The 16,225-nt window shown below is 47.2% G+C and overlaps 2 protein-coding genes across 5 annotated transcripts in view; one reads left to right on the top strand and one right to left on the bottom strand.

Annotated features, from left to right (window-relative positions):
* Nucleotides 1–5,683, top strand: part of LOC108929767 (transmembrane protein 163-like) — a 44,539-nt gene extending 38,856 nt beyond the window's left edge. The window contains exons 6-8 of the mRNA XM_018744534.2: nt 1,644–1,755; nt 3,645–3,786; nt 4,445–5,683. Of these exons, the coding sequence (XP_018600050.2) occupies nt 1,644–1,755; nt 3,645–3,786; nt 4,445–4,505 (315 nt within the window). The 3' untranslated portion in view covers nt 4,506–5,683. The remainder of the gene's footprint in view (nt 1–1,643; nt 1,756–3,644; nt 3,787–4,444) is intronic.
* Nucleotides 5,684–11,126: 5,443 nt separating this feature from the next.
* The window catches only part of LOC108929747 (alpha-1,6-mannosylglycoprotein 6-beta-N-acetylglucosaminyltransferase A-like), a 70,657-nt gene continuing 65,558 nt past the window's right edge, over nt 11,127–16,225 (bottom strand). For 3 of the 4 annotated variants that reach the window (XM_018744495.2, XM_018744504.2, XM_018744512.2), the window contains exons 14-17: nt 15,390–15,506; nt 13,997–14,071; nt 13,534–13,691; nt 11,127–12,161 (exon numbers count right to left, since the gene is read on the bottom strand). In XM_018744495.2, coding sequence (XP_018600011.2) covers nt 11,963–12,161; nt 13,534–13,691; nt 13,997–14,071; nt 15,390–15,506 — 549 coding nt within the window. In that variant the 3' untranslated portion in view covers nt 11,127–11,962. Of the gene's footprint in view, nt 12,162–13,533; nt 13,692–13,996; nt 14,072–15,086; nt 15,121–15,389; nt 15,507–16,225 lie in introns of those variants that run through there. The other variant, XM_018744522.2, reaches the window with a different exon arrangement.

The raw sequence follows: 16,225 nt of genomic DNA, 5'->3' as shown, positions 1-16,225 counted from the left end.
TTGGGCCCTCGTGTGTTGGGAAAAAACTCCTTCTATCCCTCAGAGCTGCTGAATCCCTCTCAACATTCAAGGAGGATCTCAAACCCATTTTGTTCAGAGCCACCTCTCTCCCGATAGCTCCAAAAATGAGTCTAACATCATCTGCTGTGATTATCTATGTATTTGCTATTTAAATGTCACTCCTACAGGAGCTGCTTGAGGGAGCTGGTGGTAGCACAGACAAGCCGTGTGTCCATAATCCTGTGTCTGTGTCTAAAGCTCTTTGTCTGTTCTTGACACATTTTCGTTTACCCTGCATTCTGCGTCACTTTGGAGAGAAGCATCTGCTACAGGAATAAATGTAAAGGTGATATGTTGAATGTAAACGTACCCCGAAAGGCCCCTTACAGCTACGTCCACACTTTGGACGACTGTGCTGCTCCGACAGAAGAATGGTAGCTAAAGCGGTGTGTGCAATAAATCCCCGTTTCGGGAAACCACCGGAGGCAGGTTCTTACGAGCACAATGTGCAGCCGCAGACAATCGTTCCTCTTCGGCACAGAGTCGTACGAGGGTATAAAGCATCCGTGAGCTTGCTCCCTGGAAACAGGCTCTCGAGCAGCTGGAATGCGGTGGTTAAAACTACTGCCTTTGGACCCAAAGGTTGCAGGTTCAAATCCCACCTTCAGCTATAGTAGCCTTGAGCAAGGTACTTACCCTACATTGCTCCTCTAGAATTACCCAGCTGTACAAATGGGTAAATAATTGTAAGCTGTTTGTGAGAAAATGGTCATCTAAATGAAGAAGTGTAACTGTTACATTACTGGGAAAAACTGTGATTGAGGTGCTTTCAGAAAATGTCATTTAGCCCGTTTTTCCCCCTTTTTGAGGGCAACCTGGCTCCTCCCGTCACATGACTGTCTTTACTGTACACGTTTTCAAACCCACATTCACCAGTCTGCTCATTTGGTTCTCTGCTTCCATCCGTCCACTTCTGACATTTCAAGGAGTCCATAAGAGGAGAGAGACACCCAACGCCAGGCAAACCCAGGGCTCAGACAGACTGTCTCATGTCCTTCTGGTGCATGGCTGTGGTGACTCATGTTGTACTGCTGTGTCCACACTATTCTGATCCACGTCGTCGCATCGCAATCTCAACCCATTTTAGTGCAGCAGGCATCTGCAAGACTCGCGTCCTCACTCTGCGATGTCCTGCGTCCCAGTGCCTCGTCACGGACGTCCTTACAGCTTCCGCTTTGACAGCCAGCCTTAAGAAGTGCAGTAGCGAGGGCATCCGGATTCACAGGATGAACATAGAAAAGCACGAGCTGTCGACGTGTCACGAATGCCCTCGGGGGACACGCCCGCGAAAGCGAAAATTCACCAGCGGCTCAACTTGTGCGGCATCGTATTTGGGCGCAGCCTCCAGTCACACACTCGCACGAACACAAGGGCGTATAACTCGAGGCGCCCCAAGCACCACGTACCTTGACGGGTGACACCTTAAAACAGTCCCCGAGTTTCCCTTTTATGACGTGGTGACTCTGATGAGAATGGGATAAGAGTTTGCTATGGCTCTCGCTGCTCTTTGCTCGTACGCCTGCTGGCAAAGTGGTCCTGGCGAAACATCCCTAATGGCCTTGTGAAACTGTCTCTCCCCGCAGGACGACTTCCTCTTCAGCGTGTCCATCATCAGCGGCATCGTGTGCACCATCCTAGCGGTTCTCAAGTTCATGCTGGGCAGGGTGTTGACGAGCCGGGCCCTCATCACCGACGGTAGGCCACCACGCGTTGTCTAGTGATGCCGCTCCTTTCCCATCACCATGGAAACCTGACAAGCCACTCCCACTTTACCTCAAGCAAATGGGTGGGGTGAGGGATGAGCACAAGTGGAGCTGTCAGTTTAAAAAATTCCTGTACAGATCATTATGGCGAGAAGACAAAAGTGTAATAAATAAGGTGCTGTGGGGCACCGCAGGCTTTGCTTCCCTCTTGACCAATCCAAGGGCTCTGAGCCTTCGATCAGCCAATCACATGCTGCTTCTATTCTCAAGAGGTCCAGTAGAGGGCAGCGGTAACGCGTGACCAGCACTGTCTCAGGGCCACTCCCTGCAGTGCTTACAAAGGACATGCATTATTTAACTGACACAGTAAAAATTACCCTGCTGTAGAACTGAGTAAATCAATGTGTGTCGCTTAACATTATAAGTCACTTTGGGGAAAAAGCAACAGCTAAATGAATAAATACAAATGTAATGCAAATGATGGGGGGTCATAGTCAGTGTACCTTCCAGATACCCCCCTCGCCACAAGTGGGAGCGCAGCAACCTTCATTATGCGTGAGTTTGTGTGCGGTGAGTGTGTGTCGGCGGACACGCTCCTCAAGGCCACTCCGGCACTTTCTGTCTTTTGAAACAGAACCGTGGGGGGAAGGAAGGAAAGAATCGCAGGCAAATCACGGAACGCATGTCATTACATGTGAGACGCGGCACATTCTGTATTTTTCCTCAGCCGTTGTTGGCTAATTAGGATTAACGTCCTGATGAGGGTCCATGGGCGATCGGTGCAGAACAGCTTCCAGACCTCCAGCGCAGCCTTTGGGCGTTGCTCGCGGAGACTCTTCCATGTCCACCTTTGCTGGGATCCATGAGTTGTGGTCCCGACACACAGGTGCGCTGCGTGTCGGGGACAGGTGTCCTTTACGGCTTCCTAGATGAAGTAAACTCGGAGCATTTGGAGACAGTCGAGAAAGCAGTTCCTTCATCAACGATGGCGGCGGAGCCGCTGTGCGCCGCAAGGGGCCCCGGGGGTGTTTGCTGAGCGCTCGTTTCTGCGAGCAGACAGGAGGTCTGGCGAGATGGAGGCGCAGAGCCTCCGCCAAACGGCGCTTCCCGCAGACGCTCCACCCCCGCAGGTCAGGCGGCTCCCAGCCGCTCCTCTTGCCTGGTCTGACTGCCAGCTGGAGAGGAACATGGTCCGGGTGGGCAGGGGGGGGTTTCAGCGAAGCGGGACGGTGACGGCTCAGAATGTTCCGGAAGCGCAGCTTTAGAGGCCGATGTTTGAACAAAAAGTGCGACAGAGCGAAATAACGGTAATGACACCTGGATGATCTTCACACGTGTGTGAGAACGAGTCTGAGTGTCGAGTGTGTGTATGCGAGCCCTAAAGAAAACACTTCTCTCACCGTCATCCGTTAAAACACACACTTCCCCCACCTGCCCACACTGTGGCATTGAACACTGTTGCGTACAGAGAGATGCTCTGCACAAGGACTCCTTTTCTTCTTCAGATATGGATTTCATTCATAGCCACTGATTACAGCACGATGAAGAATTTAGGAAACAAAAGCCAGTGTGTGTCTCTTTTGTCTGGAGGGAGCGGATTGCTTGGCAACAGAGTGCTGCGATCTGTCAGGACTCATCAGTGCTCTGCGTCGTAAACTTGGAGAACTGAGCTTTCACACCCTGCTCGTTATCAGTCTTCGCCACGGTTCTCTTTACACGATGCTTTATGTAGAATACTTGAGCCAGTTTCCCAGTTCCATCACTTTACCATAGTATGTAGGATTTCACCCCACAATTTGCTGACCAAACATCTGAGTGACCTCCAGATCTTCTGACCTCACGACCTCCTGACTGAACATCTCTCTTCTGCCCTTCGTGCAGGTTTTAATTCTCTTGTGGGCGGAATAATGGGCTTCTCCATCCTCATCAGCGCCGAGGTGTTCAAACACGACCCTGCGGTGTGGTACCTCGATGGAACAATAGGGGTCCTCATCGGTCTCATCATTCTGGCCTACGGCGTGAAGTAAGTTTGTGCTGCAGGCATTGCTCCCTGGTTCAGAAAAAGAAAAAACTCCTAATAGCTGAACCTCATATATACCAAGCAGAAAAATAATAATTAATAGACACCATACCGATCAGGCCAGCAGGTGGCCTAGTGGCTAGAGCTGCTTCCTTGCAGTCAAAGAACCAGAGTTTGGATTTCACCTCCTGTCCTTGTTCCCTTGAGGAAGGTTCTTACCCTCGACTACTCCGGTAAAAATGACCCTAGCTGTATAAATGGAAAACTCTTTGCACGTAGCTTAACAGTGTTAGTCGCTTTGGAGAAAGGTGCCATACAAATAAATAAACATAAATAAATATAAATAAATAAGCATGTTTCAGTGAAGATCCAGCTGTATAAACAGAAACACTGTAAGTCACATGGCAGAAACATGGTAGAAATGTGAGAAAAGATTCCCATGATGCTCTGGTGGAAAGAAAGCGCCCCCATGTGGACGGTCGTAAAACACCTGCTTTGTATTGCCGCTCGTACCCCAAGGAGCCCGTGTCAGCACTCTGTGCTGCGAAAGCACCAGAACTGGGTTGCGTCCCCGGTGCGTTCGCCGAAATCTTTGACTTCTTAGAACCTCAGCGCCCTCCTTCCGTGAGACTCGCTGCACACAACCTGTGTTTCCCCCCAGGCTGCTGATGGACATGGTGCCCAGGGTGAGACAGACGAGGAACTACGAACGCTTTGAGTGACGGCGCGGCTCTGCAGGGGCACGGCACACCTCCCCACCAAGGGCCATGCCGGGAGAGACTCGGAGCACCAACCAAAACCGGACTTTAGGTGCCAGTGGTATTTCTGTTCAAAAGCAGCCCTCCATTGCTACCATTTGCCCCCTCCCTGTATAATTAATTTTTTAAAACTCCCAACCCAATTGTATCCAAAAATGCAAAGTGTCTCCAGCACAAAAAAGAGAGCGGAAGCCTTACCTGCCGTTCCTCTTCTGGAACAAGATGAAGAAGTGGAGTCCAACCCAAACACCTGTGCTGTGTCGATGGTGGTGTCCAGCAGGGCGGCGCCAATGTTCTCAGCAAATGTATCTTGAAAAAAGATCTCATTTGAGGCTAAAGGAAAATTATAACTGAATATAATTTTGTTTTCCCTAAAATCTATTTAGCTCCCCATGCAAACATCTTTATGTGAATAAGTTTTGGAAGTGACTCTATGCGATTTGAGTCTACAGCATAGTGAAGGAAGGTGAGTTGGACAAGATGAATGCAGCACTTTTACAGAATATACAAATATACAAGCACCTGGCCGAGATGGTTTGACGCCACTTTGACTATGAGTGAGGAAACGAGGCAGCGTAGGAGGCCAAGGCCCGTCTCACCAACACGAACGGTGTTAGTTAAGGCCTCGATTGGACTCCTGGTGAGTCTACAGGTGGCCTCATCGACTCCGACCGTCGGAAGGCGCGTGAAAATCACAGCTGCCCTCAAAAGTGAAGTCACGTGTTGCACTGGGAGGCATTAGTGGATGGGGTGGCTTGAAGGCGATGTGTCGGGAAGATCCAAAGAATATGGATTCGATTAACAATTAATATCGTTACTGAAAATGAAGCACAAAATTCTTGGTCTCTCCATTTATGGAGTCCATTACAGTTTGTCTGGCATTTCCACACTTTCTAAAAGTTTTTTTAATGAGCTTTCAGGCTAAACTATTTGAGTTCGAGGGTTTTATCCCTGAGCCCTTGGCAAAGTCCACAAAGCCCAGCAGGACGCAGTCGGCCACCTGCCAGAGACGAATTAGAGAGTGAGAGCAGCAACGTGCCACGCTGCACTCAATCACACTCACTGGAGGGAGTTTTTCTGAGCGCCAGGGCTCTTCCTACCTGTAAGGCCACCATTATCTTACCAAACAAAAAGGATTACATGTCCACACTTTGTGGTGCTTTTAAAACTTTGGCTGATTTGAACTAGGGATTCATGTGCAATTCTCACAAGTTAATTAATCTCACTATGAGCTGGAGAACTGTCGAAGGCCATAGACTTGTGACCTGATGGTTGTTGGTTCAAGTCTCATTCCAGTCTCTTTTTGCAGTAACCTTAAACAGGGTACTTATCCTGAATTGCTCCATTCAAAAATGCCCAGCTTTGTAAAACTGCAAATATGGAAATATTTCCTTCAGATGAAGTGCCTGACAGGTAAATAACAAATTAACACAAAGCAGCAAATTACTAAAAAATACATTTCATTTAAAAAAGGCAGGCTGCTAAATACGAATGTCCAGATTACTTTTACAGAAAGGACTGAAAAAGCAATACTGTTAAACTCAGCAGGACCTTAAACAGAGATAATGAGCAAAGAAGAAAAGTGCTTGTCCCCTGTTAACAACCAAAACCAACTTGATTTGTAGATAAAAATCCATCCACTTATCTAAATGAGACCTTATACTTAAATCTAATAACCTGCCAGATGTAAATATTCAAATTTTTAATTCTTACGGATCTATTTTCTATAAGTGTGACCTAAGTTTAGAATCGGAGGAGGGGGCAGTGAAGGGCATTTGGCTTCAGCTTTTAAAATCTGCCACTGTCAATTCATAAAGCATCATACTATAAGAAGAGTCATTTCTGCTTCTCTGTTACAGCCAATAATAGAACAGTCATGCAGTATATTATCCAAAAAAAATCAGTGCAATTTGGATACATTACGGCACTATAACAAAAAAACAGCAGTATTGGTTAGGCATTTAAAACGTGGAAGTAATTAAAACTTTTCTGCGTCATCCCTTACCGCTATGGAAGAATATTGCGGACATAATTCTAATAATGTATTAAAGCCAAAATGGAAATTGAGTAACACAACTGTAACTTATTTATGTCTACAGTTTGCTTCCAAAAATCCTTTGTTTTCTACGTTAGAGTTTACTTGTAAGCTTTCCAAAGCAATGGTAAGTCGTTACAGTATTACACACTCAGTGCAATCCACTGTTTCAAAATGACATTCGACAGGGTGTGAAGGCGTGTAGCATTGATGCAATGAGGTTTTTGACATCAGTATGAACAGATTATGTATTTATTTATTATTGTGTGTGAAATACCAGCACCTTTTGTACATACGGTACATAAGTCATTGTACATCCGAAGCTGTGCGTCGTGTGTCAGTTCAAGCGGATGTCTGTGAAATTAGAGCAATGTCGTGACAGACAAAGATTGTAGGAATGCCTCCAACGAGGTTTCTTCTTTCCCTTTTCTAGTGCTAGATATTACTGTGCGCCTAGGTTGTAGAACTAGAGTATACCGTGTACATGTATGTTCGGTCGAGTGGGAGTTACGGTGCGGCCTGCTGCGAAGCCATCATTCCGATCGCATTTTTGCCACCTGCAAAAAAAAAAAAAGAAGAAAAAAAAACGACAGATCGGTACCTTGGACCCACTATGTTCTAAGGCCCTTCGGTGTCCTGTGTACAGTAGGCCCTAAAAAAATAATGGCATGGAACAGCACAAAACCAACCCGCTGTAGCACATTGACGTACTTCACGATCATAATTTTCCCGCCAAAAGCACCAAAAAAAAAAAAAAAAAAGGAAAAAAAAATGTAGAACCTTCGGTCACCATCAGGAAAGAGGGCGGGGGTCTTCACTGCACAATAAGGCCTTAAGTTTTGTTGACAACCACTGGAAATGTACAAAAGTGGGAAGCGAATGTGTAATTTTTGTCGTGAAGTGCCATAACCGTGTGAACATTTGTGAGAGCGAACGCACCAGGCTTGTACCGTGTACCGTGTCCGTAGCGCGCCCCCAGTACCTGACGCTTCCGCAGAGAAAATATAGTGCTAGTTCACCTGCGCATTTTCTCACAACTCTCGATGTATGTACAGCAAATCTTCACTTTGGAAATACCACACTGCATATAGTATCTTTTTGTATGAGTTTTATTGGGGAATAAAGTAATATAAATGGTTTTATGTATAATACTTGAGCCACGCTGACGGGAATGTCTTCAATCGAGCTGCTGTTCGCCTTACGTTCTTCGTGTCACACAACGGGAATATATATCACGCCGCCATTTCCTCGGGTCGGTGGAAATCTGCAGTCCTGGCGTCGGACCGGAGAACAGGGGCTGGGGCTGGACCGAGAGCACACACACGTTGTTCCTAACAAGCACAAATATGCGCAGACTCGGCTGTTTAGTCTCTCTTTTGTATGTACAAAAAAAAGCAGTAGACGCTTTCGCAAACATGGCGACGCTCCGCACGCCTCCATACAGCGGCCGGCTTCGGGGCACCTCGTTCAGGCGTTTCCCTTGCAAGGTGAACGCCTTACATCGCATCCTTCTCTCTGTCACACACGCGCGCACGCGCACGCACACACGCGCACACACACGCACACGACCTCGGGGACGAACTGGAACATTTGAGTGTTCGCGTGTAATCCGTCACGTGTCACGTGCTGCACATGTTGACGATGGTGGCGGTTGTGATTGTGGCGTTGATGTCCAAGCGATGTGTGTTTGTGAGCAACACTCACGCGACACGGAGACTGTCACAGAAAAGAGTTTATTGAAAAATAAAACTTTATCCTGCTTTATTCATCAAAAAAAAAAAAATTGGCGTTTTGTCTTTTCTTTCACTCGCACCTCAGCACACACGACAAGAAGAGCAACTAAGTTCAGAACTGCAGAACTGGCCACGAACTACAGAAAATGTGGAAGTTGCAGGCGGAACAGAAGCTCGGCCTTGAGCGAAAGGCTCTGTGAACACAGTCGGACAGTACAGCACGTTGTGGCCACGATTCCTCGGCCTAAAAATTGCCCAACAGCTACATCAATAAAATCAAAACATTTTATTCTGAGATTTAATGCAAGCTCTACTGCCCCCCAAACATTAAAACCCTAAACGTTCAAGTGTAAACCTATCCTTCCTTAGAAAATACACCAAATAAACATATTTTGTCTTCGCAATGGAAAGAAAACAGAAGTCACACCCGTCGAGAACCCTAGTAGCTAAGTACACTACAGGCTGATCTTCTCGCAACTTTTAAGCTTTTGCATAAAGAAATTAAACATACTTCCTCGATAAGCTCTTGACTCAAAGTGCACTGACTGTCTCGATGAATTAAATGCACCGAACCTTAAAGTTTGCAATTATATGATCAATAAGTGCTCACCGAGTAATTATGAAAACACCCATTTTCGAATTAAGGGGGGGGAGATATCAATTTGGGAAAGCAGAAACGCTCCAAGTCCCCCTTTTTCGGACACCAACTGCGCTGAGTTGGGGCCAAACTGACGGAAAAGGTGCGTTAACAGGTAGAGCCCTGTTGCGCATGTGTCTCCACAACTGGACTCTGGAGAGCGAGGTCAATGACGTCATCGCCGCAGCACGACTTGCGACCGGGCAGATCTCAGCACGCGGCGATGCTTAGATGCGCTCTAAATGCTCCAAGGTTCTAAGACGCTAAAGCTGATCACGTTTTTTTTTCTTGTTTTTTTAAATTTATTTAAAAAGAAGAAAACACGTGGGTGCGCGCCACCATCACCGCTGATGCTCACACACCCTACCGAAGGTGTTCCCTGACACCGAGGGGATTTTTCAACCTTTGCGTTCAAGAATGAGAAGTCATCCAGTTTACCAACAAAAGGCACGTCATATACGTGGCGGCAGGTAAAAAAAAAAAAGCTGATCTGCGTGTTGAAATGAAAACAGCTAAAATACAGCCATCAGTAGCAAAAGAAAGCAAAGAAAACGAGCTATGAGACACTGTTCACAAAACATGCAGGTGGCGCTGCGCGTGAAACAGAAAAACACACGGAGTACAACAGCGCCTCCTGTGGCACAAAAAGGAAAGTCACCATTTAAAAAAAAAAAGACAACTATTCTCCCTCCTGATCGGTGCGAACAGTTAATTTTCATCTCTCCTCGAGAAGAAACGCTTATGATTCCTTGCTCCCTCCCTTCACAGGCACTTGGGTCTCTTCACCGTGTCCTCACGAAGCCACACGATGGCCTCAAACTAAATGCACCCGGATGACAGACACCATTGCAAGTTTTCTTCGAACCCGAGCTCCTTCGACCGCTTAGCCCCCACTGGCATTTCCACAGAAAGTGACGCGATTGCTGAATCGAGGGGTAGTTACGCGTCCACGCCCAAGCAGACGTGCCGAGACAGGTGACGTAAAAGAAAGAGCTCCACAATGATTTCGCCCTACAACAAACTCCTACTCGGTTATTAAATGTCCGCTCAGTAGCGCTCACCCATCGACACACGTAGCTAAAGGACTTTGGACAGTTATCGTCCGAAATTTATTCACACACTGGTTGCAAATCCTCTAAAATTGACGCGTGACGCGTTCAGTCACAGCCCCCGAGGAGGCGGATCGCGCGCGAGCTCGGGTCGCCGGAAAACCGAGCGCGCGAGTGGCGCGCGGGCTGCCGACACCGGCCCTCGTCTACAGTCCATAGCCGAACACACTTAAATTATTCTCTTAAATAAAATATGCTCTCTTCTTTTAAAAACGACATCTCCCTTATTCATAAATAAAAGGAAAACAAATATCTTCAGCAAACACAACGACAGTAATAAAGATCTGTATATAAAATAAATTAAAAAAATTTTAAACCCAATATGGACAATATACAGTGTCGTATCCTCAGTTATACTTCGGGAAATATGTTAACATAGTGCATCTAGAAAAAATGTATAGAAATTTATCTTCTTTAAAGATCTTAAACTACCTCATCTTTCCCCCCCCCTAAAATCTGCAGCCAGAAACCTAATGATATGATCCAAAATAAAAAGAAATAAAAGGCCAATTGATGTGATCTAAAAATTACATACTCTTAGGAATTAGCCTATACATTCATACGTTTGCAGGTATGCATGTATGTCAACAGAGATTCATTCGTATAATAAACCAATATATATATGTGTATATATATATATATATATCAACATATACATTGTGAATCTGTACAAATCTTCTTGGAAAAGATTTTGGATAAAACCACTGATCCGCACAATATTGGTCATCACTGTTTTAACCCCCGATTGCCGTTTGTCGCTTTGCGGGCCTCTCTAGAACTGCCGAATGGTCAGCTCCGGTCTGGACACTGAGCCGACGGTCTCCAACCAAGCGAAGCTAAACACACGCAGATTCCCCAAGATACCCAGCAATGCTGGCAATTGAATCTGGGCATGGGGGGGGGGGGGGGACTATTAATCTATACCAAAATACTATTTTATATTACAATCCCTGTCATAAAATTAACAGATGAATCGATGTGATATGAAGAACTCAGGTGTCAGAGCATCACAACTCTGTCTATGCCCTTTTCCCCCTTTATCTGCAAGCAGTTTTTTTTTTTTTTTTTTTTTTTTTTTTAAAAACTTTTTCATAATTACGTAGATGACTAGCAAAAAAAAAAAAAAAATGCCCTTGCCGACCAATGAAATGTTAAAGTTGCAAAGCAGAAATACCATGCAGATTATCGAGGTGCAATGGTCACGACACCGGAGCCGTTTCTGTGCAGAAGTGACAGCCTGTCTGCATGGTTTTCCAGACAAAAACTCTGCATCGATCTCGTCTTCCTCCCGTATCGGCGGCTGGCTACAGACGGCTGCGTGTGTACAGTGTAATAACTGGGTGAGGGTGCGCTCGCACCCGTTGCCCTTCTTTTTTGAGGAACCGGGGTGCTTCCCGCAACCTCGGCAAGGCGCCGACAGAAACCTACAGAGGCTACGAACATTCAGGGAGCGCAGCAAATCTGTCCGTGCGCTCGGTTTGCTCCTGTTCAGCGACTGGTCCCGTGGTGTAACAGAGACATCTGAGACACGGAGGGCCCAAAAAATAGAGGGAGAAAAAAGGACTGCACCCGTAGCAGCACTGCTAGGCAGCTAGGGGGTAGTATGGGTTCCAGACATGCCTCTTTTCCCATCGCAAATGTCTCTTCAATTCAAGTATGTCAGGCCAAATTGAGTCCTTTTCGCCCAGATCTCCATCAGAGACGTGGTTTGCTGGAACGCTGCTGTACAGTGTAGTATTTCCCAGAACTCGTTCGTCACTGTCCAGCAGCAACCCGTTTCCACCGCTCGCCTGGACGTCCGATCCAAACGATTTGAAATAAATCGCCATCCTGCCGCGTTGTTTGAGGGCCAGAGTTGCAGGTGGTTTTCGTGAGTCCGCTACGTGTGTCTCTGGTCTCACTGGGGACTATAGGCAGTCTTTGCAGAGCGCCACCTGGCCCTTCATGTAGTCCCGACAGGGGCAGATGCGCTTGAGCGAGGGGTGGGCGCCGGCGCAGCTGAACAGCAGGAGGTCCGCCTGGAAGACGCAGTGCCGCTGTTCCTTGCTGAAGGCCGGCACCACCGTGTCGCTGGAGGACTCCACCGTCTGGCACTCGACCCCGAACCTGGGGGCAGGCGGGAAGAGCAGAGCACCGCATGAGGAGAAATTGCAACCGATCCGGCCCGACAACCCCCCGCGTACGCTGTACGGTTCCCTAAAATCACGGTACACGAAGTGCTCGACAAGGATCGGTTTCAGAACATTTCGATCCCATTACAGAACGTCTGTAGAGAAACAGCTGCTGTGGCGAAGATTTTATGCAACTCCCACAGGATATACTGTGTCAATTCCATTGTGTTTTTCGTACAGACAGTCCCCGAATTACGAACGACTTCCGTGTCCGCAGTCCGTCTTTAAATCGGATTTTAATGCAAGTTGGAACAGTTAGGTACGGTGGGTAATGTCAGTTTGTCAAATGTTTGACTTAGTATATAGTGTACCTTTCTATGCATAAAAACATTAAAGAAACACTTTGGATACACAAAAACATCTTAATATAACAGTACAGTAATAATAATATGTAATGATATGTACATCGCTTCGGAGAAAAACATCTGCTAAATGAATACACTGAAATGTAATAATAACAACTGTAACTACAGTATTTATTATAGAGAGAGGCATAGAAAGATGTGATAATAAATGTTACTACTGGGACACGGAGGAAGCCGGACCCAAGTGCAGGATCGTTTATTCAGATTCAAAGGACTAGACGTGTTTTCGTGGTTGGGGACGAGCGAATGGTCGGTCGGTCAGCGAAATGAACAAAGGCAAGGCTCCGAAATGAGGGTCGAGGGACAAGGCGGGAGGTCGTCAAAGAGACGTGGAACGGAACTGGGGAACGATGAGGGACAGGACTTGGAAAAGCAGAGAGGGGGAGGTTTGAGAAGGTGCATGCAGGGGGGTTGTTGTCTGGAGTGAGATTCCGCAACTGGAAAAGAGTGTCTTTTGTAGCCGAGTGCTTTCTGAGAGAGGGAGTGCGCGCGTGCAAAACATTAAAGAAACTTTGATGTTCGCTTTTTCCATTGTTCGTTGGCGTTTCACCTTTCACTTTGTTATTTACCGTTTCAGTCGTGATCGTTTCCCTTTTCTTGGATGCATCACCATTGCTTGCATCACATTGACACTTTGGTGTCATTGTTAGGATGGTAAAAAAGCCAAATACAGTAACACACGAGACACTTAACAGGCAAAGAAGGAAGTGTGTCCTACCCGGGGCTCACGGGCCCCTTCCACGAGCCGACAAACCGCTGCAGACGCCCAGTGTTTTGATGTGCTTTGCAAAGTAGCGCCCGTTTATTATCACGAACCACCGTTTGTACAGTAACTCAAATGTTTAATATAATAAGCTTAATAATTAAGTTTATGAATTGCGAAGCAGGGTGTTTACCGCGGTGCGGGGCACCTCCGATAGGCGGGACGGGACAAGCGCTCACCTGGCCAGGTCCTTATCCTTGTTGAGGTGCTGGAAGAAGGATGGCTCACAGATGAGCTGCTCCTCCTGACACACCTGCTTGCAAGACTGCCCCGGTTCGGCAATCTTCACCTGGAGCGCGCTCAGTGGAGGCCACATCACCTGACCATGGCAGAAGTCCTGGAGGGAAGAGTGGGAATGAGGGCTTGGAGTGTTTCTCACCTTTACTCTTTATTCATTTAGTAGACGCACAACTCAGAGTTTAAAAAAAAAAAAAGCGCATCAATGACAGAGAGCTTTAGATACAGACATGTGATTGTCAAAAGAGTCGGTTGTAGTAAAATACGGGAGCAGTCATGGATGTGAGGGCAGTGGACAGCGGTCGGTCACTAATAACCCAACACAGAACCTGTAGCGTGAGTCGTATCCTCAGAACAAATCTTGGCTAATTTTCAAGAATCCCGCCAGTAAACAAGGTAGTTTACCTGCTTCTCGATGAAGGCATTGACTCTCTGGAGCATCCCCTCACAGGTAAACTCGTAGGGCAGGTAGGGCTCGATCTGGGAAGGGGTCACAAACAAGACACAGGTCAGTTGTGACCGACCGGTGGGCCCATCAGGTGAAGGAAAGCACTGCACCAACACAAGAATGGGACCTGCACACAAACTTTTTCAGTTTCTTTTTGAATAACACACACACACACACACACACACACACACACACACTCTTTCTGAACCGCTTGTCCCATACGGGGTCACGGGGAACCGGAGCCTAACCCAGCAACTCAGGGCGTAAGGCCAGAGGGGAAGGGGACACACCCAGGATGGGACGCCAGTCCGTCGCAAGGCACCCCAAGCGGGACTCGAACCCCAGACCCACCGGAGAGCAGGACTCGGTCCAACCCACTGCGCCCCCCGTTTTGAGTAATATTCTTCCTTAAACAGAATTTTACAGAAATCCTTTCACAGAGGTAAGGCAGCGCTGCACTACCACATCCAACCAGCAGAGGGCTACTCTGTCCTACAAGGTCAAAATAACATCCGATGAACACTATGTAGAGTTATCAGCCCACACACCTTATTTACTGCGGTGACTTACACTCCTAGATACACTACTTACACTGGGTCACTCATCCAGACATCAGTGGAACGAACACACACACACTCTCTGGTGAACCTGAACAGCATGTTTTTGGACTATGGGAGGAAACCAGAGGAAACCCACACAGACACGGGGAGAACATGCAAACTCCACAAAGACTGAGTGGGGATCGAACCTAAGTCCTCTCGCACCACCCAGGCGCTGTGAGACAGCAGCGCTACTCGTTGTGCCACCGTGCCACCCAGGTAGGTCTGGTACCTATCACCTGCTCTGATGTGGAACATCAGTGGGGGAAAAAGGGTGATCCTATTAACATACAGTAAGGACAGCTTAGAGAAAAATAAATACATATTAAAAAAACATAAGGCCGCGCAGTGAGTGGCACTGCTGCCTCACAGTGCTTGGGTGGTGTGAGAGAACGTGGGTTCGATCTCTGCTTGGTCTGTGTGGAGTTTCCTCCGGGTGCTCTGGTCTCCTCCCACAGTCCAAAGACAAACGGTTATTGAAACTGGAAAAAGATTAAATAAATCAATAAATAATAAAACCACCTTCTGTACAAAAAAAAGCCCTCGTCTGTTCTGCCATTCCATTTATTCACCTTGGGGTGAGGCAAACTTGGGTAATGACGAGTGTAATAGTGAGGTAATCTCACTGCAGATTTATACTTCAAAGACCCTACTTTTGTAAGGTCTTGCATGCCTTTTTTATTTTTTAAGGTGCAGTTTTAGGTGTTTCCTGATGAAGGACCAATAAGGATGCAGAGCAAACCACGGTCACCTTCTGGTTGAGGATGGACTTGACGGCACTCTCCACCTCGACCGGGTTCTCGATGTCCACTGTCCATACGTGGGGCTTCCCGATGTACACCTCGGCGTAGGGGTGCTGCGAGGTCAGCTGTAGGCAGGGGGAAACGAGTGACCGTAAGACAACCATGTGCTTATCATCATCTCCGATTTCCATCAGACACACCTGGGTCACAGCAGCAGCCAATCAGCAGCCAGGAATCATAGACACGGAGAGCCCAGGTACAACGCAGTTGGTCCCTAGGTCTTACCTGAGAACTAGCCGTCCTGTTTCAGCAAACGGATCCTACATCTTAGTTCGGCAAAGTGTTCAAAAGCAGTAAGAGGAGCGAAGATGGAGTTGAACTCCTATGTAACAGAGTGTGACACGTTCCGCAGGCAACACACACACTAACTTCTCTCATCGTCTCTCAGCGCCCGGAGTGTGGCTTTGGACTTGGGTTCGAATCCAGCTCAATTGGTGCAGACTTTACAAGTTCTCCCCATGTTCATGCGAGTTTCCTCTAGGTGCTCTGGTTTCCTCCCACAACCCAAAGACTTGTGTTTCAGGCAAACCAGTCACAAAAAAACTGCCTGCAATGTGTGTGTGTCTGTGTGCGTGAATAAGTGTGTACGAATGCTGTGCGATGGACTAGCGTCCCACACAGGACGATACCCTACTTCACACCCTGTATGCTTCCTGGATAGACTCTGGACACCACTGTGACCCTGCACTGGACAAGTTGTTGATAAAAACTAAGAAAGGTATTAATTAGAGCTGCATGAAAAAGGAACTCGCTGCCTGCATAGGAGGACTTTGGCTCCATGTAA

This window comes from Scleropages formosus, chromosome 12 (assembly GCF_900964775.1).
Source record: "Scleropages formosus chromosome 12, fSclFor1.1, whole genome shotgun sequence".
Taxonomy (NCBI): Eukaryota; Metazoa; Chordata; class Actinopteri; order Osteoglossiformes; family Osteoglossidae; genus Scleropages; species Scleropages formosus.
The sequence above is the reverse complement of the archived record's forward strand: the minus strand, read 5'-3'. Positions and strand labels throughout refer to the sequence as shown.